This window comes from Malurus melanocephalus, unplaced genomic scaffold, assembly GCF_030028575.1.
Source record: "Malurus melanocephalus ecotype Western Australia unplaced genomic scaffold, MMel_1.1 scaffold_259, whole genome shotgun sequence".
In the NCBI taxonomy this organism is placed as follows: domain Eukaryota; kingdom Metazoa; phylum Chordata; class Aves; order Passeriformes; family Maluridae; genus Malurus; species Malurus melanocephalus.
In genome coordinates, this window is record NW_026623491.1 from 173,984 (window position 1) to 196,844 (window position 22,861).

Here is a 22,861-nt window from a genome sequence, read left to right on the forward strand (position 1 = left end):
AAATGACAGAAAAAAAATGTAGAAAAAAATCCTACAGGTATAAATGCTTCAGAATTCTGACTGATAAACCATGAGAACAGGGAAACYCCAGATCCTGCAAAAATTCATTGGCTTTGCAAACTGAGTGGATCACAATAAAACAACATAATGTCATGAAAAACAAAAGTCAATAAATATTTTTTTTACACTAGCAGCTGCTTGTAGGACTAAGAACACAAGTAAATGTAAACTAAGTGGTCTTAGACTCCTTACACCAGAATACTTCTTGAAAATCTTATGGGTCCATTCTTTGCTGCTGCTTAAAAAGTTAATAYGATCTGCTCTTAGCCTAGTCCCAAGAGGAATTCAGGTATTGATTCAGGTACTCAGTTATTGTACTGTTTACAAATGTTTCAGGATATTACCTACTCTTGACTRAGTAAATTAACAAAATTTAATTGTCCAATTTTTGGTTATTTCACCCTTTCATGATTGCACCCTTAGTTTCTTCAAAAGTACATTCTTTGTTCAGACAGATCCCATTTCATTATTCTAAATATGTAGCTCTTAAAATTTTTCAGCAATTTGAAAAAAATCTTATTTTCAAGTAAGAAAAAAGGTAACACAAATTAAGAACAGGACAAGATTTAAATGGCACAGAAGCCGATCTCCTGCACAGCCTTCTGCTCCCCTTCTTTTGAAGCTGTTCTCATGTGTCTGCTCAACACTGGGTTTTAAAACAATGGTTGGCTACCTGTAAAAATATGTCACGTTCATCCTTGAGATGTTTGTTCCTCTCTCTGCGAAGAGAACACAAACAAAAGAATCACTRAAGCCAAGTATTTACAACTGCTGACTTTTCTACTCCATGCTAACAGACAGACTGGACAGTTGGCAGTGCAAYCCTTCCATCATCCTTTATTTATATTCTCACCTCAGCCAGTTCCTTGTCTGGGCTATTGATTCTCCAGCAGGGCCATGCTGATTAAAGCCRGAGGCATCTGGACTTCCTTCTGTTTTTTATCTGAACAAATGCCTTAACATACAGAAACCAGTTCTGGTCAATATGTCTCATTTTACTATAAATTAGAACATTAAATGWTTTTCACAGTAAAGATGACCTCTTAACATGGAGGGGGTGCAATGAACACCATCTCTTGTTATCTGGTGACAGCTGTGAAGGTCAGYAATGAGTAATGCCCTTCTGAGGGCTACAGTTGCGGCTGCAGTGGAAAAGTCACCCTAAGAAAACATGCATCTTCCATCCTTTCCGCAGAAACAATGAAAAGTGTGGAGAAACAGATASTCCAGGCAATCAGCAAGCTCTGATCAGCTCTGACAACCTGCTTAGTGCATMATCCATTGTCTTCATCTGCTGCTGGCCTGGCCACAGAAGAACCTGAGCAGCCAGAGTGAGCAGTAAAAAGCCCTGTTGTCAGATGTTTCTATGTCCCACCAAAACTTGCAGCAGGCAGGATCACAGAGCTGCCTATGGAAAACACACACTGCAAAACAAGAATCTTTCCCCAAGCARGTGAAATTTTTAGGTAACTTTAAAATGAGGCTTCCTTAAGGAAACGCAGTCAGTGAAGGCAGGTGCAACCTGCAACCTGTGCAGACTGACCACCAAGCAAACAAAACCTGGCATTGCTTCACATTGGCATTGCTACAGTTGTTTGAACACAGCTCCAAACTTTGAAGTCTATCAATACAGAAACATTCACTAACTACATTTTGGTATCATTTTACAAATATTTTGGGGARAGAATCTTCATTTTGGCTCAACTCCCAGTACTTGAGGAGCAACASAGCCTTTCAGTAAGCTCCTGCAGCCAGGCTTCTACCACAGAACCAACTTAGAACTGTTCACTGCTGTTCAGTTTTACATTTGACTTTTGGAAAGGAGATTGTCCCACAATACCAAATTGCCAAAATGAAGCACATCTTTCAGGTGTGCTGCCTTCTGCTCTGTGCAAGAACAGGGCATACAAAAGTCTTTTGTAATAAKTTTTACCACCTTTTGTCATTATCTTGYGTCAGGTTGACCTTGGCTGGCTGCYAGATGTACACCAAGCCACTCTGTCACTCTGCTTCCTGAACACAACAATAGAAGATAGTAAGATGGAAAAGCTTGTGGGCCAAGATAAGGACAAGAAGATCTCTTACCAACTACCCATTATAGACAAAACAAACTCAATTGYAGGATGAGGAGAAACAGAGACAAAACTAAAATCATCTTYTTCACAATCCCCTTTCTTCTCAGRCTCAACTTCACTCCTACACCCTCAGCTTTTCTATCTCCTTACAAATTCTGAGGGGCACAAGAGGATGGGGAATAGTGGGGTTTGTGGTYAGTCCATCACAGCTCCTCTGTGGGGCTCCTTTCTCCTCACACTGTGTTTCTGCTCCACTCTGGGTTACAGWCCTTCACGAACTCCAGCACAGATCCTTTCCATGGGGAATAGTCCTTCAGGAATGGACTGCTCCAGCGTGCAGTTCCTTCCAAAAAACCTGCTCCTGCAAGGGCCACTCTCCTTGGACCAAGCTCCTGCCAGGAGCCTGCTCTTGTGCAGACTCTGCACAGGCTACGAGGGACTTTGCCTGAAGCACCTCCACTGCCCTTGCTGTCTGAGGGGCTTGCTCACATGTTTTTTTCCTCACTCCTCTCTCACAGCTGCTCTGCTGTTTTCCACCCTTTCTTACCAAGCCTTTCCCAGAAGCACATCGTGGCCATGGGGCTGCACAGTGTCCCGAGCCGCGGCCGTCAGCATGAGGGAGCCCTGGCTGCTTCTCTCTGCTACACAGGCACCCCACTGTCAACACCTACATTCACTACACATCCCAACATCATTTCATCCTCTAATGCACCTCTTCAGAATGATGCAAGAAGTTGTTGAATGGAAGATCTACCTTACCTTAAAAAATCCAGCTGCTTCAAAAGTCCTGTCTTCTCYCTCTGTAGGGTTTCTGTCACTCGGTACACCTCCCTGCAATAAAACAAATAAATAAAATTGTTCTAACCATGGTAAGAATACTGTTAAAATGCTTCCCCCTAGGGATATCTACATTTGAGACTTCAGCCTCTTCAAACCTGCAAATTCTGCAGGAATGGTTTTTCATTTTCAAGAAGTTTATTCAGTTTAAGGCCCAGAGTACCACAGCAGTATGAGTGAGCAGAGGAAGGAGTAGAGGTTCTTTTTTWAAAAAATACAGCTTTTTAATTTCTTCATCCAGAGAGCTTAATGTATGTTGACACTGGCACTTTGAGCATTCAGAGAAGAGACACGGCTGAAATACTTCTCACTCGTGGCCACTAAAAAACAGGTGACATTTTATCCAAAATTAGAGCTTATCCTGCTGCTGGAGCCATATGTCAGGCTCACACATGTCTACAATCCCTACAGTTTCTTTCCAATTCCTGACACTTTTGCAGCCATTTTAACAGCATTTACTTTGATTTAACACAATTTGGTGTCTGGCCTTAAATGATTTTTTTGCCTTTCAGTGAAGCCTCAAGTTCTTCCTGTGCACTGTCTGAACATCACACCTGCTTTAACAGCTCAGGTCTTACCAGACTGATACAGATGTTTAAAGCAACACTGCAGRTGCAGTTGAGTAGGTCTGAGCTCTAATTCCATAAAACACTATTGACTCCAAAAGGCTTTGTAAATGCAGTAGTATTATTCAGCAGTCTGAYCCCTGGGCAGATATCCTCTGTAGCTTTTAAATCAGATCATTCCATAGTCTTTGCTCTGGATCTGAAAAGAGAGGCCTTAAAGAGGAAACAAACCACCTTGAGGAGGAATATTTCTACTGTCTGCTTCCAAAACACACAACAAACATGCAAACCTAAAAATTCTAATCATGGTGGCCATTCTTTAACTGTAATTTATCGACAAAGTTCATTATTTGTGCCCTCAAGAAAAATTAAATAAGTTATAACTAAATAGAACTTGGCACAAAGGTTCAGAGAAAAAGAAYGCGACATTTGAACTAATGTTCTGCTCTATCCTGAAATATGTCAAACAGAAACAGCTCTGAATTATAGAGTTCATTGTTGCAATGGTAGATACATGCGTCATTCATGTGCTCTCCATTGGCAACAGGAGGATTTTACAAATCCCTGAGCATTGTTTTCAAATGGACTTCAGCGAACATTTCTGCCAATTACAGCTTCAGGGTAATGTATCTTCTAGTTTGTGCAGAAGGCTGAAGCAAGACAGAAAGCTTGATCTGTCATAGGTCATTTCTACCCCTCAAAATATGAGTTGTAAATATTTCTTCTTTTTTTTTTTTTTTTTTTTTTTTTTTTTTTTTTAATTCAGAATCAGAATCTGAAATCCACAACATTTGAACTGGAAACTCAAAAATTATGGTTCTGAATTATCGTAAGGCCTTGTGGGAATTGGGATAAGCTACATTTTATCTTGCTGGCCTTATTAAGCTTACTTTTGATGAAGGAAAAAAGATCCTAGGCATCTCATAGCCAGAATGCAGTCTGAGGAGCAAGTTTCAGATAGAATCAGCTTTGAGGAGGATGGAGCACCATGTGCCACAACTTAAGGCATTTCCTTGAGGAATTCCATTGGTATTTCAAAACTAAGACATTAAATGGATWTTTCATTTCAAATACCGTCAACCAATGGCAGCTGGGAGAACACTGACATTTTAAACATGAAGCAAAAGGTTCCTTAGAAGCCAGATATGCTACAGAAAACATGCTGAAGGGAAGTCAGCCAGAACTGCACTCAGCTTTCCTGGTGGTTTCTGCTTATGACACAAGCTTAAATCACAGCACTGAATACACTGAGGAGGCTCTCTGGCATACCAAGTAAACACACCACAACTACTGCAGCTGCAGACTCACATTTCCTTCTCCTCATGAAGCCTTGATGCCTCCTCCTGAAGCACCTGTAGCTGTTGTTGAGCCAGGCTTAGTTCGTGGGATGTTCTCTCCAGGTCTCTCAGCAGCTCCTGGTTAGTCAGCTTCAGCTTGGTGTTCTCTACTTTGGTTTCTTCCTTGCCACTGAGGAGTTCTGTACACTGATGCTCTAACTGGGGTGGAAGAAAAGAGAACAGAAAGTATTACAACCAACTGAGGCATCTCAGTTTTGAGGCTTTCAATTTAGRTCTTAGAGGTTAGCTGAGCAGTGAGCTATGTCTATCAAAGCCAAAAAATGAATAAAACACATATGGTGCTCTTCCACTCTTTGTACAGACATAATTATGCCACACAAAAACAAAGCCATTCTGCTTCATGACTGAATTTTATCCAGCTCAAAATCACACCAGTAAAAACCATAAAAAAGGTGCTACAAAGCAGACTAGCAGCATTTAGTTGATATTCACAACTGCTATTTTAGACCATTTTTCACAAAGACAAGACCTACACAGAGCAATTCAGAGTTCTGTCTAAAAACTGTTAGATTTAAATCTGATAGCTGATAAACCTTCCCATCCCCAGTAATATGAACATGAGGCAACCTTTTTGCCACCTCAGACAGATATGCCAAGAAGTGTGAATTAGAGCCTTTTTATTTAGCTTTATATTCATTCTCCAAAGTGATCAAAGCAAAGCATCAAAGCAAAGTGATGCCTTCCCTGTGAAACAGATAAGAGCAGGTGACAGTGGTTTCTGGTATACAAAGAAGTTCTACCTGCTTCTCCCTGGCTAACTGAGCAAATTGAGACAATAGAGCAAAACTTCATATTAGGGAAGGCATTGCTTAAAAATGCAGCTCAAAATAAAAAAAATAAAAAAAAAAAAAGCTTTATTTTATTTTTTTCTGTATTCATTTTAAGGGATGTAAGATATACTAGAAGCCTTACAATTACACCATTTCAATCTTCCAGATCTGAGACATAACATTGTTAGAATTCTCATTTTGCCCTTCCCAACAAGCACAGTTCACCCAACCAAAATTTGTCCTCACCCAGCTCTGCCAGTCTGYTCCTACCCCACAACACTGCTGTTGCTCTGGTCTAGGGCTTGATCAAGGCCCAGCTTAAAAACAAAAGCAGAAGATATTTTCTAGCTGGCATTGTAGGGAGCAAGTGTAGAGTGGGAGCACTCAGCAGCAGCAGCAGCTTAATGCATTTGCTGAACTGTAGCCTCAGCAGGCTCACATTTCACATGGAACACTGGCTGAGCATCAGATTACTGCTGAACAAGGTTGGCTTACACGGACAGATTACATCAGTTCCTGAATATTGCTTCAACTCCTTGACAGAATGAAGTTATCTATTCTAAAGTAAAAGACCAGATGCTTCAGGTACAGAAGACAAGATTGATCCAGAGGAGCGGCTTTGGAAGAAGCAAAAAGTGACCACTCAATTATGAAYTTTTAAAAATCTTAGGAGAAACGAATTGTAGACAGCAGTCCCACTTTCAGAACAGCATGACCATCTGAAAGCTTACAGAGACTGTTCTGGAAATGTGACTGCAACAGTAGCCAACATGATCTGCCAGAATCATGCATACTGATTTTAGAAATACTTGCCATAAATCCTGGTGCTCACTCTCATCAGAAAAACTACAATATAATGTCTAAAGCCCAGAAAACAGTAAGAGGAGAAAGGGCTGTTTCACAGCAATACAGAGCTCCCTTCTTCCACCATACTCATACAAACTTTGAGAAATGCCAAASACTACTTTTAGAGCATTCATCCAAACAACTTCCAGTGCAGAGAAATAACTCATTAGGTGAATGCCACTGATCCCATASCTTCTAGCTGCTTACTGCAACTGCAAATGGGCTCCTGGTAGATGCAATATGATGGAGAAAGAGCCATGGCCCATAGACATGTTTAAGAAAATCTAAGCAGCAGTAAAAATCCACCCATTACTGCAGGTTAAGCACAGACACAGTAGCTGACAGTGCATATTCTCTCTTTTTGAAAATGATGAGAGGAAAACCAAGTTTAAGCTGAGTAAAGAACTGGGATTATCCAATGCAAATAAGCTGTTGCTGAGGTCATCTGTTGGTGTTTCCAAAAGACATACACATGCCTTGAGCACTCTCCATGCATTGCCTTGCTTTTAGCTCAGCATCCTCTCTGAAATTCTTATATTTTTTTCCCTGTTTATTTCAGTTGCATGTGAAAGATGAAATATTTATACAGCGCTATAAGGCAGGTATAAGCACTTGAGTGCTACTGATCCGTGTTCTCGTGGATCTCATTCCCCATCCCAAGATATGCTCTTCAATGGCAATCAGCACAGAACCCATTTTATGTGAGAAACCCAGTAACTCCCCTGCATTTTACCTGGCCCACACTTACTTTCTTCCCCTCACACAAGAGTGAAAAGAGATTCTTTCATACAATCAAGCAATAGAAGTTGTAATTAAACCAAGCTACCTTTACTGTCTGCAAGAAGATTTAATTATCAAAGTATATTTCCATGCAAGAGGAGGAGACAAAAGTGACAGAGATCTCTGGTTAAGGCAAACACATGGAAGTCTAGGTAAAGGAAAGTAGTACCAGAAAATGAGTGGGGACATAGTATTAYAAAAATAGATATGAGTAAAGACAAGACTCAGAGAAGATCATTAGAAATTAGAAAAATATATGTAGAAAACACTGTCTCTAACTACACTGAGTAAAGCATCATATAAATAGCCTAAGTTGCTATAAAAAAAACTGCATCAAAATTAAAAATAAAAATAAAAATTAAAAATAAAAATTTAAAAGGAAAAAAAACAACAACCAAATACTACATATCAGATTAACAACAGGCCAATCAGCTGGTTGAATGACAAAAGTTTCAATTGTCATTAGTCACCTGAATGAAATTATGTCACTCATCCTATCAACAGAAATACTGGATTCCATTAGCCCAACACAGCTTTCTTTCCATAAAACTAAAATGGGATACTTTAATCTTTATGGTGTATGAAAATCCTGTCTTTCAAAAGCACCCTTGTTTTGATTCATGCAAATTCGTAAGACAGAGGGGAAACGATAAATAATAGAAATTACAAATAAAATAAAAAATACAGTAGTTCTATTAATAACAATAAAGATAGTGAATAGAAATGAAAAACATAAAATCAGATAAAAAATACTAATAAAAATAGCACAGACATTGTTATATGTTCTCCAAGATAGGCAATAGTAGACAATGGCAATCCAGACAACAATAACAAAATAAGACTTCCCTGTATTGTTGCCTCTATTGATTGATTTATACCAAGCTTAAAATTGAGTGAAAACCTCTGAATAGGTTCTGTGGGTTTTGTACCAAATTTAGAAAACATATAGTTGAAAAAAACACAAGGAAAGGTTTTTACAGAATTGCTGCTTGAGAACTAGTTTTAAAGAGAGCTCTAAAGGAAAAACAAACAAAGGAAAATACTGAAATATAACCTTTACAAAATTAGAAAAAGTAATGTCTTATACTTTTACAGTTAGTTTCAGACTAAAAATGCCTGATCTGTGTGCCTCCACAGATATCTTCAAAGTATTATTTCACTATAGTGCTGCAATGTGGTAAAGAGCCTGCATAAAACCACATGTATTCTGATTCACAGTGGTACTGAACAAGGGTAATTAACATCAGGCAGTAGATTTAAAACTAGGGAATGCACTTCAATACTGTATCCTTATAAGCTAAACTTCAGGGAATCAGAGTACCAGGCTGGAAGGGGAACTCAAGGTTTGTCTGTTCCAACCTTTTCTTGGCAAAAGCACAGTTTAGAAAACATGACCCAGCACCCTGCCCAGCTAAATCTTAAGTGCCCAACCACTTCTCTGGGGAATTTATTCCAATGGCTGAAGGTTCTCATTTTGAAAAGTTTCTTCTTTTGTCCACCTATTCATATTCTACAGAGGAAATTTGGTTTACAGCATTCCATTTCAGCCCTTTAAATTTYAGTGCTACCACCTTACCCTATGCCTAGTCTTTCCTGCAATGACCTTAGTGCCACTTTACAGCAAGTTCTCTGCTTCCCCAAGCAGGCCACACATTTTAAGAAGTAAAACACATCAGGTTTCAATATGGGAACTTGACAAGCTGTTACCAATGCAAGGGAAACATGCACTGCTGTAAAACTGTTATCACAGAGCTATATCAGGAGCAGGTTGTTCAGGAGGGAGCATTTTGAGYTCATAGTGCTGAATTGTCCAAAACAAGAAAATAAGTGGCTGGTACAGGCTTTGAGAAAAGGTGTGCACTACAAGAGCCAAACCATTCTTCTCTGCTCTTAAGTTGTCTGGGTGTTAAGARAGTTCCTAGAACATTGAAGGCAGTGGAATTCTGCTACATTTTCATAAAAATTGACCTGGTACTGGGGAAGAATATTTTTTTTTTCATTTTATCACATAAAAGGAAAATTACTTTAGAAACAGAGGTTAACACTTTTCCTAAGCATATGATACAAAAACAACAGAGGGTCACAATTTGGCAGAACCATATGACACCAACTTGCAATTTTGGGCTCTAAAATAGTAGCTAAAGAAAATCCCATGAAGAAATAAGAATTATCTGGTTTTAAATTCTGAAAGACAGCAGTTAGTACCCTTTTCTGTTTCTGAACCAATTGTTCCAGTTCTTGTTCTTTTGACTGCAGCTTGCACTCCAGCTCTTGATGGTAGCACTGAAACCTCTCTGTGTCCTGCAAAATTCAAAGAGGAAATGGATTAACAGAACAGCACAATTGCATCAGCAGGAGGAGAAATTACAAATCAGGGAGGAAGCTTTCCACAGCAAATGTAACGAGACRTGGTAGAACTCAGTTTAGGGAAGGTATCACTCATGAATCTGTAAACTAGTGTAGTCCAGCAGCTTCAGTGTCTGAGGCTGCTACAGAAYATGCTGGTTGCACATGAGTAGATATGGAGAACTAGAAAGTGGAAGCAGACATCTCAGGCAGGAGGCTGAGGAGCTCAGCCAACCTAAATCAACACAGAATGGATCCTCCCATTTCCAGCCACAGCAACTCAGGTTGATGTAAAAGAAACAACTGCCACACTTAAAATCCATCACTAACCACAAYTTTCCACAAATGTTCCACTGGTGTAAACAAGTAGCTTCAAGTTCGGCCTGTCACTTTTATCAAYCTGTCCACTATCTCAGTATCCTGCAGTCACTGGGAACTCCCAGTCATATTTGGGATTACTCCTTCAGACACTCCTCAGCTGAGAAAAATTAACAGACCTCCCCTRAGTAAAAGCAGGCACCAGCAGTTCGTATTAGCTGAGAATCTGTCCTATTCCTCCAAAACAGGCTTCTACTCTCTAAGGTCCCCAGGAAAATGCCTCAAAACAAAAACAAAAATTCCCTCAAGACAGCAGTTGTTCTTACATGTGTTTCCCCTTAAGCAGTACMTGGAATGGGGTAATCAAATGCACGATAACTGGCTTGTTCTGGGGAAGAATATATATCCAAGTGAAAAAGACAGACTAACTGCCCCTTTTGTGTAACATTCAGTCAGCAGGGTATTAAGTATTGTAAATAGCTACAATTTGTACTTATTTGCATCTTACCAATTTCTTTAAATGCATTCTTCAAGAGCTGCTCTTCATTCAAGCCACAATAATTTCCCCTTTATACAGCATCAATGCATCTCTCCAGGCTGTAAAGTCTTTGTAAGACTTTGCATTAGAGAAAGAATTTAACAGTCAGATCTCCCAAGATCTCAAATTAGTCATGCAAAGAAACAATACTTCTTGAGTGTCTGGCAACCCTTAGTGTGACTGCTGACTAAACTGTAAATAGCTTGAGTGGGAAGCTTTAATGAAAAAGCTTGAAAGAAATGGTTTAACCTCAAATATACAACTAATTAGGAGATCCAACAATCATTGCTTATGGAAAAGTCTTTGTTGCTTGGGGGTTTTAAATACCATTTCAGTTGCAGGCTATTAAGAGCACATAAACTATTTTTTCCACAAAACTGCTGTCAGGCAAAGTCGCAAATACTTTTTAATCCCTCAGCTGATATACAAACTTTATTTAAAGGGTCCGTCTCATCTACCAAGAGAACCTGCTCTCAGCTTGAAATAGAATAAAACTTGAAAATTTGAGTCGTGTTCACTACCCTGTGAGGCAAAAGTGAAAAGATCCCTTAGACAGCTGATAAAGGCACCATTGGGTGCTTTTCTTTGGTTTTGGTTTTTTTGGGTTTTTTTGCGGGGGTGGGTTTGGTTTTGGGTTTTTTTTTTGGTTGTTGTTTTGGTGGTGTTTTGTTTTTTGGTTTTGGTTTTATTTTTGTTTTGCAGGAAACAAAAAATATTTTATATATTTGGATCCCAAAAGGAAGTTTTGGATATATTGTTTAGATTTTCTGATCTATATTTGATTGAGAATGGAGACAATAACCATTATTTTGGCAACTATTTCTATCATGTATCGCTGAAGCCCTGCATTTGTTTAATTCATATGACTGGTGCCAAGACAACAAAAAGGGATGAGCCAGTAGCCCATGACTGACTGTCCCAGGCCTCCAAGAGCAGCTGTGGAACCCCCAGTATTTTAATACTCAAAACTTAATCAGCCAAGTTCCTGAGAATCCTGATCTAGTTAGAAAGTAAGGCATTACCTTCCCACCTACATGATTCTAAGATGACTCTTTCCTGGAGCATGCTGGAAGTTGTTGTTAGTTTCCCTGTCTTACAAGAAAAAGCAGGACAGAAAAATCCAAAGAAAAGATTACGAACACAGTAGAGGAGATTTCACGACTTCCCAAAAAAAAAAAAAGGAATTTGTTTTCAGATGTTTTGGAAGCACCGTGGCAGTGACAAAAGAATCTGAGCTGTGTTTATTTTGCAAATAACTAGCAGTTGTTTCACAAATTACCATCACTTGATTCATCTCTTGTTGTTGTCCCCTCCAAAGTGCAGAGACTGTAGAAGTCAACAGGACTGGTGCTGCTCTGAACAACCTCACAGAGTGTTTTTCCTAATTGTGACCAGATTTTGGACCTACAGCAGCACCAATAATACAATGTCTGTGGTTGAACTGACTTTGGAAAGAATGGCAGAGGCTGCTGTATGCCAGCCCTGGGCACAGGACAAGAGTGYTCTTCCATCCAACGAGTCAGTTTGAAGCTGCAGAGACTGGATCAGTACAAAAGTAGCTGTGAGGTAAAAGATGCTTTTTCTTACTCTGTTGAGAAACACATTTTGTGGGCTTTAATTTCACACCCAGAATGAATTTAAAACCACTGAAAGGGCAGTAGAATTCATGTCCACCATAACAAAGAGACACTCACTTTCAAGAGAAACTGCTCTTTCTCCTTTTTGATTTGCTGTTCCATTTCCTCATAGAGATACTCAATTTCTTCATCATAAGCAGCAATTTTCCTAATAAGAGATAAAAATACACTGAGTGGGTCTTTGTAGCATTACTTCAAGTCATGGCTCACATTACCAGCTAAGCTCCACATCTCTGCCTTAACACAAGACTCCAAAGAATGTTCTGGTGTCAAGGAAATAGAAATTCTTGTAAGTAAAGCTCACAGATTAATTTTTTTTTTTATCTCATGGAAATAAAGCTTCAACAGCTCAAAAGCTAATACAAAGCTGATGTTTCCATATAAAACAGTTATTCATTATGCAGTTTTAATGACTATCAAATCTTAGAATCTTAGGTATAAGGAACAGAGTTTCCTAATGACAATACCAAGATATTAGAGCTTACGTTTGACAGTTAAAAGTATTTTCACTGCAATTTCCTTTTTTTTTTTTTACTCTTGGACTACACTGTTTCCCTTTCAAGAGTACTGAATGAGGTACTTCTATTATGTCTAAGACCCATTAGCTAGAATGGAATTCTTGAAAGCAGCCTTACTGCCTCTCTAGCAGTTTTGCTGAGACAAATTTGAAAAGAGAATGAACAGAAATAAAAATGCTGTGCACAGGTGTACGTGACTGTAGGGAAAAAAAAAAAAGAACCTACCAAGTTCACTTTTTTCCAGTAGAATATTCTAATTAATATCACTGAAGTTCAATCCATGGAGGATTACATTGAGCAAATTCTTTAGCTTGGGCAGAAAAAAAATTAACTGTTGACAGGGAATCAAACATCTGCTCTGTTCTATTACTATTCTATTCTATTGTATTCTCATTAATCCAGAAACTGAAAAGCAAAAATCTCTTCSTATCAAACTTGGGGACATCCTAGAAAAAACTTTAATAGAGATTATTTCGGAGCTTTATATGACAGTAGTGTATATTCCCCCATATTCTTTCTGCCATAGCTGTTTCTTGAGCAGTCTGCATATTGCATCTGTTACAAATAAAGCACAAAATCTTCAAGGACATTCACATCAACAAGAGAAAGACAAGGAACATACAGTAGAAAAAAAMCCAACATTTATTTTGWACTCAGGGTATCTACTTTTTTTTTAACCTAATACTCTACATAGTCTATGTTTTCCCATATTGAAGGCCTGATTCTCTTCTCATTTAAAACAAAGACGATTTTAAAGAAAATTCAAGAACTTTACCTAATCTAAGGAGAGTGTGTAAAACCAGAAACAAATCATCTATCCCCCTTTCAAACAGCAGAACACTTGACACTGCCAGCTTGCTTTTTCAGTCACAGGTAAAAAATGTGAGATATTTTCCAAGGATTTACAGATGCAATAAACAACTGTCAAACTACAAGAATCTGAGGAAAACAATGGCTGTCACTAAGACATTTATAAACTCTGACTAGGTGAGAAAACTTGCCCCCAAAAGGGCCTCTGCCATTTGACTGTAACACTTGAAACAGAGTGCCAGAAGATCCAGAAGCCCTTTTTTTGCCTTCCTCCTCTTATAAAGATGRCCCATGTTCTCATCTGAAAGTTTATTTGCTTGAAACTGACAAAATGCTTCATAAGAAAATCGCACTGATCAGCAGAATCAAATTACACAAATTCATAGAGAAATGACAACTACTTAGAAAGGCGTGGCAGAGATGCTAAGATCACACACCTACTCTATTCATTAAATATAAAGTCACTTTGACCAGCACTAGACTGACTACAGAAAAGCCCTGTAACTTTGTAGAAGCAGAACACATTGCACAGCAGCTTGTTTCCATGGGAATCATAAAGATTTTCTTGGTTTCTGTGTGACAGGGAGAATAACTTCAGTTTGTGTTTTAAGCTGCTGATTTAGGTATTTCTTTCCTATTAAGTGTTTGGGAGCAAAGGATATGGTAGCACTACRAAGACTACATCCATGAGGTACTGAGGGATGTAGAAATCTTTTTGGCACACAAGCAATGCCATTTCTGCAGGCTGAATACTCTCCCAGCATTTCATTCGTGGATTTCCACTCTTATCTCTGATCAAATTAAACAGAAGGCGAAAATAATATCCCCTTGTAATCAAAAATCTAACAATTATAAGCAAAATAACTAACAAGCAGAAGACAAAATAATCCGTTACACCTTAGCTGGTAAAGATTCCACACATATATTCAGGAGAAAAAAACCTGAATGCATAAGGATATATCATTGTTACATGAAAAATGCAACATGTTTTGGCTAAAATTTCTATTCCCATAGATTAYCCTTTCAAGTTTTACTTAACACATAATTTTATAATTTCAGCAGTATTTGATAAAGTAGTCTCTCTCTTTTCATTAATGCTGTGGAATAAACGGAGACAAAAGCAGACAAAATATGAGTTCACTAAGTTCAGATGATAAGTTCAGGATCAACATACTCACAAGGGTTCAATTTCCGCCCATTCATGAGCTGCAGTGTGAACGTTTTGATTCCACAACTGCTGTTCATACAGGTTGTTGTAATGGTTCTTTCTCCTTAAAAAAAAAGTGATTTGTGCATAGTGTGAACTAATCTCCTGAGATGCTGATGGTCCTCTTCTTCCAGGAAGRTGGATTCTGACACTATCCCACGCTAAGCCCAATGAGAAGACAGCTCAACCTTCCTTTCCCCTTGACCCTTTTGTTTATCTTCTCTGTTTGGAACTCTGTTGTTTGAAACACAGCCCACATCTTTGTTACATTTGTCCTTCAAATGCAAAGTGCAGCAGCGGACAGAGATAATGTCAGTTGAAGATTTTATCAGCTATTAGAAGAAAAAGATCTTTCTCATCTCTTTTAGGCTTATTTCCTATTATTAAAAGCCTCTTGGTTCTACTGCCAGGGATTTGAAGAATAACAAGGTCTGTCATATCCCACTCCAGCCTTTGCCTCCTCATTCAAGAGCTTTTAAAAATAGCTCTCTCAGAAGAGTTGTTGAATTCCTTTAACCACTGAGTTGCCATTCTCGGCACTTTTCCTAGCCCACTGCATTCTTCCTGTRTTGCAGAGACCAGAATTTCACACAGTGCACTCAAGACATGGGTGCCCTAAGATTCCATGTAGWGGCAAAACCACGCTTTGCCATGTGCTCAGTACCCTCCCTGAGCTGTTTACTGAGCTCTTTGGGCTGCCACTGGAAACTACGATTTCAGGAAGCTCTCTGCAATGCCCCCATGGGCTTTCTCTGGAATTGTAATTGCCCATCACATAAGCATAATTTTATTTTCTCTTGATAACATTCATCTCTGCTGTTTTTGCGCACTCAATACATTGCCYTACTATTTAAAAAACCACTGCTGCYAAGTTTAAGAAGCYATCTACTTTTAAATTAACACTTAAAATGAAACACAAATACCAAAAATCAAGGAGAACTAACTTATCCTAGCAGATAAATATTGTACCCACAAAAYTGCATTGTGTTTAGAGTTAAAATCCCAATTTTTTTTTCTCTAGTTACACCAGTATTAACCTGCACAGTCCCTCATGTGTGGGGTATTTGCATGTTTGTGTTYTGAGAATATATCTTYGGCTTCACTACTGCCTAGACCTACAAATGGGAACAGTAGCAGCCTACTGGTTCTATTGAACCAGAAGRGCAGGAAACTCYTGGRTCTCTTAAACCATGGGACTCAGGTTCAACAATGAAAATATGCATGTGTGASAGATCTGGAGGAAAAGACAAAAAAACAAGTAGAGGAGAACAYCATGAGTTAAGAGCACAGGTTTTTATGGCTTAAAGATTCCAGTACATGCACATGAGGCTTCTCAGGGCATCCAGGATAGAAGCAAAAGGATCAATTTAAGAGAAAAGCACAGCCTACACCCAGGAAAGGAGACAAAAGGCTGAGAGTAGACTGCCTTATTGTCTAATGATTCACAGAGGTGAGTCAGGAAGGAAAGATGAAGGATCAAATTCATATTCAATTTCCAAARGGTATTATTGTCTTCAACCCAGAACAACCCAGGAGATGTTATAAACCTCAAAACCCAGCATCCTTTATCTTCTGTAACCCCACAGTAAATCCCAGCTGGTCTATCCAGATACACACACCTTAGTGCTAATAAGCACATGGATATTAAAAAAAAATAATTTTCTCCCCTATATGGTGTTTTCTTGAGGTTTGCTGTTACTTGTACATAGTTTAAAAGAAAAGAGGTTATTCAGTTCCACTGTTACCAGAGACAACATTACTACCCTGACTCCTTCCAGCTACTGACTACAAAAAAAACAACAATCTACATGCTGAAATTAGTGGTGTTATCAGGAGCAACAAAAAGGAGAAATTAGCTCAAATATGCTTTTACTACAAAGGCATAAAAATCCAATGCATTTTCAAGGTAGAGATTTCACACCAGCCAGAAAACATAATGCTACTGTATTCTATGTGCATTTCTGCATTCATCAGACCTATTAAACAGACAAATTTATTCATACAGTTCCCAAAAAAACACTCACAAAATAAAATCCAAAACAAACCCCTCACCACACATGGTAATTAACAATCTCTAGTCTGAAAAACAATAAAACTCTCTGTATGCTGTTTCCAGCTGTCTGAAGGCTAAAACCACACAGAGAGACTTACATGAAAATGTCACTACCARTATAAACCAATTGTCTTTAATGACCATATATTTTTAGGGTTTTTCCTTCTTCATAAGCCTTGTCACATTCTCAGAATAGCCAGGAGAGTGCTGAACAAATGACATAAATGTTCAACAATATCTTTACCTTCATTATGCGGTCTGTAAGAATCTGAAATTCAGAAKYRACAATTCAAAATAAAAATTTGGTGSAACTTCAACTACACCCATAATTTTGCATTCTGTTTAGATTTAGCACCACAACTTTTCTCTCTCCAGACAGCTACATATAAAAGAATGATCTATTATAGATCTTATACATGTTTTTGTATATGCATTTTATGCATTCGCTTATATATTTTATATGTTTTATATATAAAACACATGTTATTTACTATATTTCATAGGCTTGCTTTATATACGTATATATTTGTTTGCTTACATTTTCACTACTATCAGTGCTTTGTGCTGCTTTAACATCTTAAACCTCTTATGCCTCTGGCCAGTTAATCCAGGTTTATAGCTTTTCTGCATGSACTGTTTGCAAAGTACTCAGACAATTTTCTAGATTTGCTGTTAAATACTACTTTCCTCTGGAATCAAACTGATTAACTAGATTGGAATCGCTCAATATTGTCTTAAAACTTCAATGCAATAACAGACATCTGCAAAAGAATGTCAATCAACAAAATCGTAACTGGAAGAGAAAAGCTAATTTAATGCAGTTCAGCAATATGAATAGTTTTACCAGTACTCTTAATGCCTGATAAAATTTTACATTACAGGAACTCTTGTCATCAGTTCTCCACTGAAATACTTGTTTGTTTCAGAAGCTGAAATAGTAGGTAAAATAGTTGTAAAACTATGCAAGCAGTCTAACAAAGACAAGTACTAACTTTTTTAGAGCACATTCCAACTCATTCTTCTCATTATCTGCTTCTYGGAGCTGGGAAAAGATTCTGACCAGGAACTCTTCAAAATTGGAAAGTAAATGAGGTTCTTCTTTTCTTAGCTGCAACCAAAGTTGCTTCACATCACTCTCACTGAAAGAAGAGATCATAAAGGATTCATTAAGGGAGAACATTTCCCAGGCTGCAGTAAATGTTCACAGCAACCTTAGTAGATGGAGGCTTCAGGGCATCACTAGTTAGAACACAAAACTTAATAAAAACAACTTAAACTGTGCCAGATTTGAAAAGGATGAGGGGGTGGAAAATGATGGAAATTGAATTTTTTTTTAAAAATGTACTGTAACATGTGGCTATTCATGACTGCATAATAGCACAGGAACTGCTTGTTTAGTGGGTGCCTTACCAGATACTWCACCTACACAGGAGTGGGTAAGAAAGGAGAAAAATGAGATCCARTGAGCCCTGCCATCACTTCTATTTCAAGTAAAGAAGTTCCCTCAAATCTAGAGGGGAGGGGACAGTGTGGAAACCAATCAAAACCCCTTCCTCACAAGAAATGAATGAGATTCAGACTCCTAAGTTACTTGGACATGTTAACAAAATGTGTTTGTACTGCATTCTTTCACTTCCAYACATTTTGAATCCACATTGACTCTGCTACAAAAATCAGAACATCTTGAAATATTGATTTAAAGATTTACCAAGATAATGCTGTGTTTCCAAATCTGTTCAGCAGACACTGGGAAAGAGATGCTCTATTGTGAATGATAATGGGTTTCTAATACTTTGCCAAGAATCTCCTGAACGACTTTGTTTCTTCCTGACACTCTCTTCCATGTGAATTGCAAGCCTCAACCKAGCCAGCAAAGAGTGCTATTATTTAAAGGACAAAATGAGGATAAGGATAGAAAAAGTGGGTGGTAAATATCTCTTCATAATGAAAGCCTTTCAGGATGACTGACAATAAACAGTTTCCTGGAACAGGCAGTCAGGTGAAGAGAAGGACTGACAAGCACTTTTATTCCAAAGTAAGAATCACAGATGTATTTCTTAAATATTAGCACCATCTGTTCAGATTCCGTCCCATTTTTGCCCAATGCTCTTTTTCATTTTCCAAAATTCATTGTGATTGACCAATGATTGTGAGGCCAGCACACAAAAAACTCCTTGAGCAGATTTCATGTTCCACATTTCAGAATGAACCATCCTGGCCCTGGAAGACATAGTGTTACCAGAGCAATCACAACATACAATTATGCACAAAGGAGAGAAAAAGCAAAAAAAGTGGAAAAGCTTCCCTACTTATGGTGCACTTTGAACACAGCCCTTGCCAAAAATAGCAGTCATCATGCATTGACTGAAAATCAGTGGCATCTGTGGATTACATGCTTGTAATTATCTATGTTCAAATCCCATGGCACATGAAGTGGTACAGCTTTCACACAGCAGAAAAACACATTAAATGTGCCTGGAGTACAAGAGTTTTGCTCTTGGAAATTTTAGTAGAATGGAATTTTATCCTAACAACAAGATAATTAGTCTTTTTAAGAATTTCTGTGGTTTTGAGCAGATTTTGTGCTTGTTCATTCATCTTGGATTCCATTAAAATCAAGCCCAAAGATGAATCATAAAAGGTCATACAATTGATTACTATTGCTGTGAGGACTCACTYATCCAAAACCTTTTTAGCTCCAAGCCGATCCATCAGATTTGTGAACTGGAATTCTTCATCCTCATCACCACTCATGGCCTCCTCACATCTAACTGGGCAGGCTGCTTCACCTTCTGATGGTTCCATCATGTTATTTTTCAAAGCAATCTGCTCCAAAAGAAATTTGCCTAAGATTCAGAAATAACACRTTAGCATTTTCAGAACGTACTATAAGAAGCAATGTCATACTAAACATACCAAAGATCAAATTTCACAGTAAATAAATAACAAAGAGATGAGGCATGGCAAGAGAATCACTGAGTTCTGTGGCTGACTTTGTGCTCAGTTTTATTTGAACGTCCACAAAATATAGTGTGATTTTAYGCAGAGGATTTTTTTGTCATATTCCAAATTCCAGTACAGAAATTATTACAGACCCAAGAAAACAGAAGTACTGGTGTTTCACATTTTTATTAATTCCATCTTTCTCATAGCATCCTCCAGAGCATGTTGACAATGGAATAGAGTATGCTGCAAAGAGAGGTTACAGTAAATTTCAAAATAGCCACCATTTAGAAATATGAACAGGACTCTCCCATACTAATTAGTGCTATAYGATCTTTATCCACACACAACTGTGTTTTCTCCATTTTCTAGCTTTCTAAAGCAGCTTTTATCTAGCACAGCTTCTGCTTCTACCAGGAATGCCAACAACATCACCTAGCCAAATGTAGGGCTACCTGGCCTGGAAAATACCAGTCACTGCTGTGTAGCAGGTTAAAATGTACCATSCTTTATGCGGTCTATCCTTATCTTTTGCATGACGTGGTCCATGTCCTTTGTGTGCCTGTGTGGGTGTCTTTAAAACACAGGTTTAACTTTACTACCAGCTGAACCTGCAAAGAGGAAAACAGCAGCCATATCAACGTGGGCCTCTGGACTGGGCTTCAGCAGCTGAGCAGGAGGAATCCCCAGGTTCTGCAGCTGCTTGAGGTGGCATCCACTTAAAACCTCCCATAATCAAAAATTTTGGTTATGCAGGGACTGCTTAAAAGTAATCTTAACTTATGAAAAGCCATGCAGCAATGTATTATTTCATTTTTAGATAATGTCAATTTTCAGATAACAGCATACTCTATTTAAAGATACTAAATCTACCTTGACAGTGGGAGAAGTGGGACATGACAGAATTAGGATTTCAAATGACTGATGATTTGCAAACAAAAATGAAGGTCCTGTTTGCTGGACCTAAACATAGTAATTAAATTGAGACAGTTAAAACTCACACATACAAGACATTCAGTTTTCTAGAAAAAAATGCTTAAACCTTAATCAGCAGAGCTAAAATTATGTACAAAATTGATTCTGCATAAATAACTGAGCACAGTCTAACTAATATTGTCATCTTATCTGGAATGTCACAGCTGGGGAGAAAACCACCCTGTGACAAACACAGAGAACATGACAATTAGAGTGCTGTTGCAAAACAGGCAGTTACAAAGAACTTATCAGATCACATCTTACAGCAATAGTAATTGCCTCATCCGGTTTTGTTTTGAAATAAATTAACATCACTTGAAGAATTAATTCACTGTAGAAAGCATTCCCACAGCTGTAAGGACAGTAATGTTAACACATTCCTAGCATTGTCTTACATTTATCTTAGAGATAATTTTAATTATCTTGCACGTCTCATCACCTGATATGAAATAAAACACAAGACATCCCCACCCACCAAGGGAAATCTTCAATAAATTGTATGTAGATCTACTCAACAGCTTCAAACAGGTGTAATTCAACTATAACATCATTTTTCTCACATTGTGTCATGGCTCACTATCTTACACAGGAGAGAAAGATCCTTTGTCTATTCATAGAGATCCTTTGGAGTCCTTTGTCTATTCATAATTTGATCCCTTCTTCATTGCTACATATATCTGCTATATGTAGGGAAGAGTCTGGCTCCCTGTGTGCATTATTAAGTGTACTGTTAAGACAAAATTCTTCTTTATTGATGTGGAGAGCACAGAACAAGAACAAAGCTCAAAAGAGGAGACATGCTTCCCAAAACTCACTGAATCCTGTGATGAACTCCTTGGGGGTAAGTGAGCCATTGCCATCAGCATCCAATGTAACAAAAACTTTTTCAAGTTCTTCCAGGCTAAGGGGTAACTCAGGATGCAGCCTCTGGAACGACAGAACATGCAGCAACTTTATCCATTACTACAGGGTAAGAGGAAGAGTGGTTCTACAAAACATTCATAATACAGGAGAGGCCCTTTGCTTCCCTGAGTAAAAATCCAATTACAGAGCAAAACAAGACCAACTGAGGGACATTTGCTTTAATGACTTCTTTATTTGCCTTTATGAATCCATTACGATGAAGCAATGAGAACAACTGCCTTGTGTTACAAATTCCAATCATACAGGGAAGAGGRAGAACTTCAGGAGTCTCAGCATCCTGGTGAAATGACTTGATTATCTTGGTGAAATGCCTTGATTATCAGACTACTGGACAAACTTGGCAGCAGAATTGTATAACTAGTTCCTTCCACGTCATGAAAACAAACAAGAGATTCCCCAGATGACTCCATTAGAGAGGATATACTGTCCTGATTAAAACTGATTTTAAAAATGTACATAAGTAAATAAAACAAAGCTAGGAAAGCTGCATGGTCTAAGGACAAAAYCTGTTGCTACCACAATGAGTTCAATGGAGTTCATGACTGTCTATTTCTGAAATGCAACATGCTCACACCAAAAAAAGACATAGCTTCATGAAACCACCTCCATAAAAATCACATTCTTTTTTCCTGATAATCCAAAAACAGGCAGAAAAAGAAAAAAAAAACTCTGTAAAACTGATCCTAATAGTTTTACTCTAATTCTTTTAACAGTGTAGACAGATTCCCAGAAACAGGAGGTAACTGGAGTGGGAAACTCCAATAGCCAGGATTTCCACTGGGAGACAGCACTAGGCAGATTAAAACTTTTCCTCAGCTTGAGAAGCAATATAAATTCACACTGGTTCAGTCCTCTGCTTTATTAGTTAACATTTTAATCCCTCCTGAACTGCTGTTGTATATACAACTTCTTAMAACTGCAAGCTGGTAGGTTGATAAAGTTCATCAGATTAAATCTGTTCCACTGTGGGGGAGGGATTTAGGGCAAAAAAAGTTTTTTCTGCAATCCAAAACAGCAGAAACCACTATTCAATAAGCTAAGCCATATAGGCAAGCTAAGAAGTGGCTGAATGCATGACCCAGGAGCTCCCTGGATGCCACGAGGGGTTTGGGGTATGCTTTATACACTSTATGAGTTAAACGGAGGAGAACTGAAAGGAATTCTAATGTGGTCCTGAGAACTGTAGGCAACAGAGCTCCTAAAGCATAGAACTATCTGGAATAGTCACAAACGGATTTCTGGACAGGATTGCTTGGGTATTGCTGCCTGCTTCCAAAAAAAAAAAAAAAAAAAAAAAAAA

At 38.3% G+C, this 22,861-nt stretch overlaps 1 protein-coding gene across 2 annotated transcripts in view; it reads right to left on the reverse strand.

Moving 5' to 3' along the window:
* CRACR2A (calcium release activated channel regulator 2A) overlaps positions 1-22,861 on the reverse strand; it is a 52,407-nt gene that overhangs the window by 16,800 nt on the left and 12,746 nt on the right. For both annotated transcript variants that reach the window (XM_057375822.1, XM_057375823.1), the window contains exons 3-10: positions 21,453-21,564; positions 19,397-19,565; positions 17,712-17,858; positions 12,189-12,279; positions 9,498-9,593; positions 4,847-5,034; positions 2,895-2,966; positions 734-779 (exon numbers count right to left, since the gene is read on the reverse strand). In XM_057375822.1, coding sequence (XP_057231805.1) covers positions 734-779; positions 2,895-2,966; positions 4,847-5,034; positions 9,498-9,593; positions 12,189-12,279; positions 17,712-17,858; positions 19,397-19,565; positions 21,453-21,564 — 921 coding nt within the window. The remainder of the gene's footprint in view (positions 1-733; positions 780-2,894; positions 2,967-4,846; positions 5,035-9,497; positions 9,594-12,188; positions 12,280-17,711; positions 17,859-19,396; positions 19,566-21,452; positions 21,565-22,861) is intronic.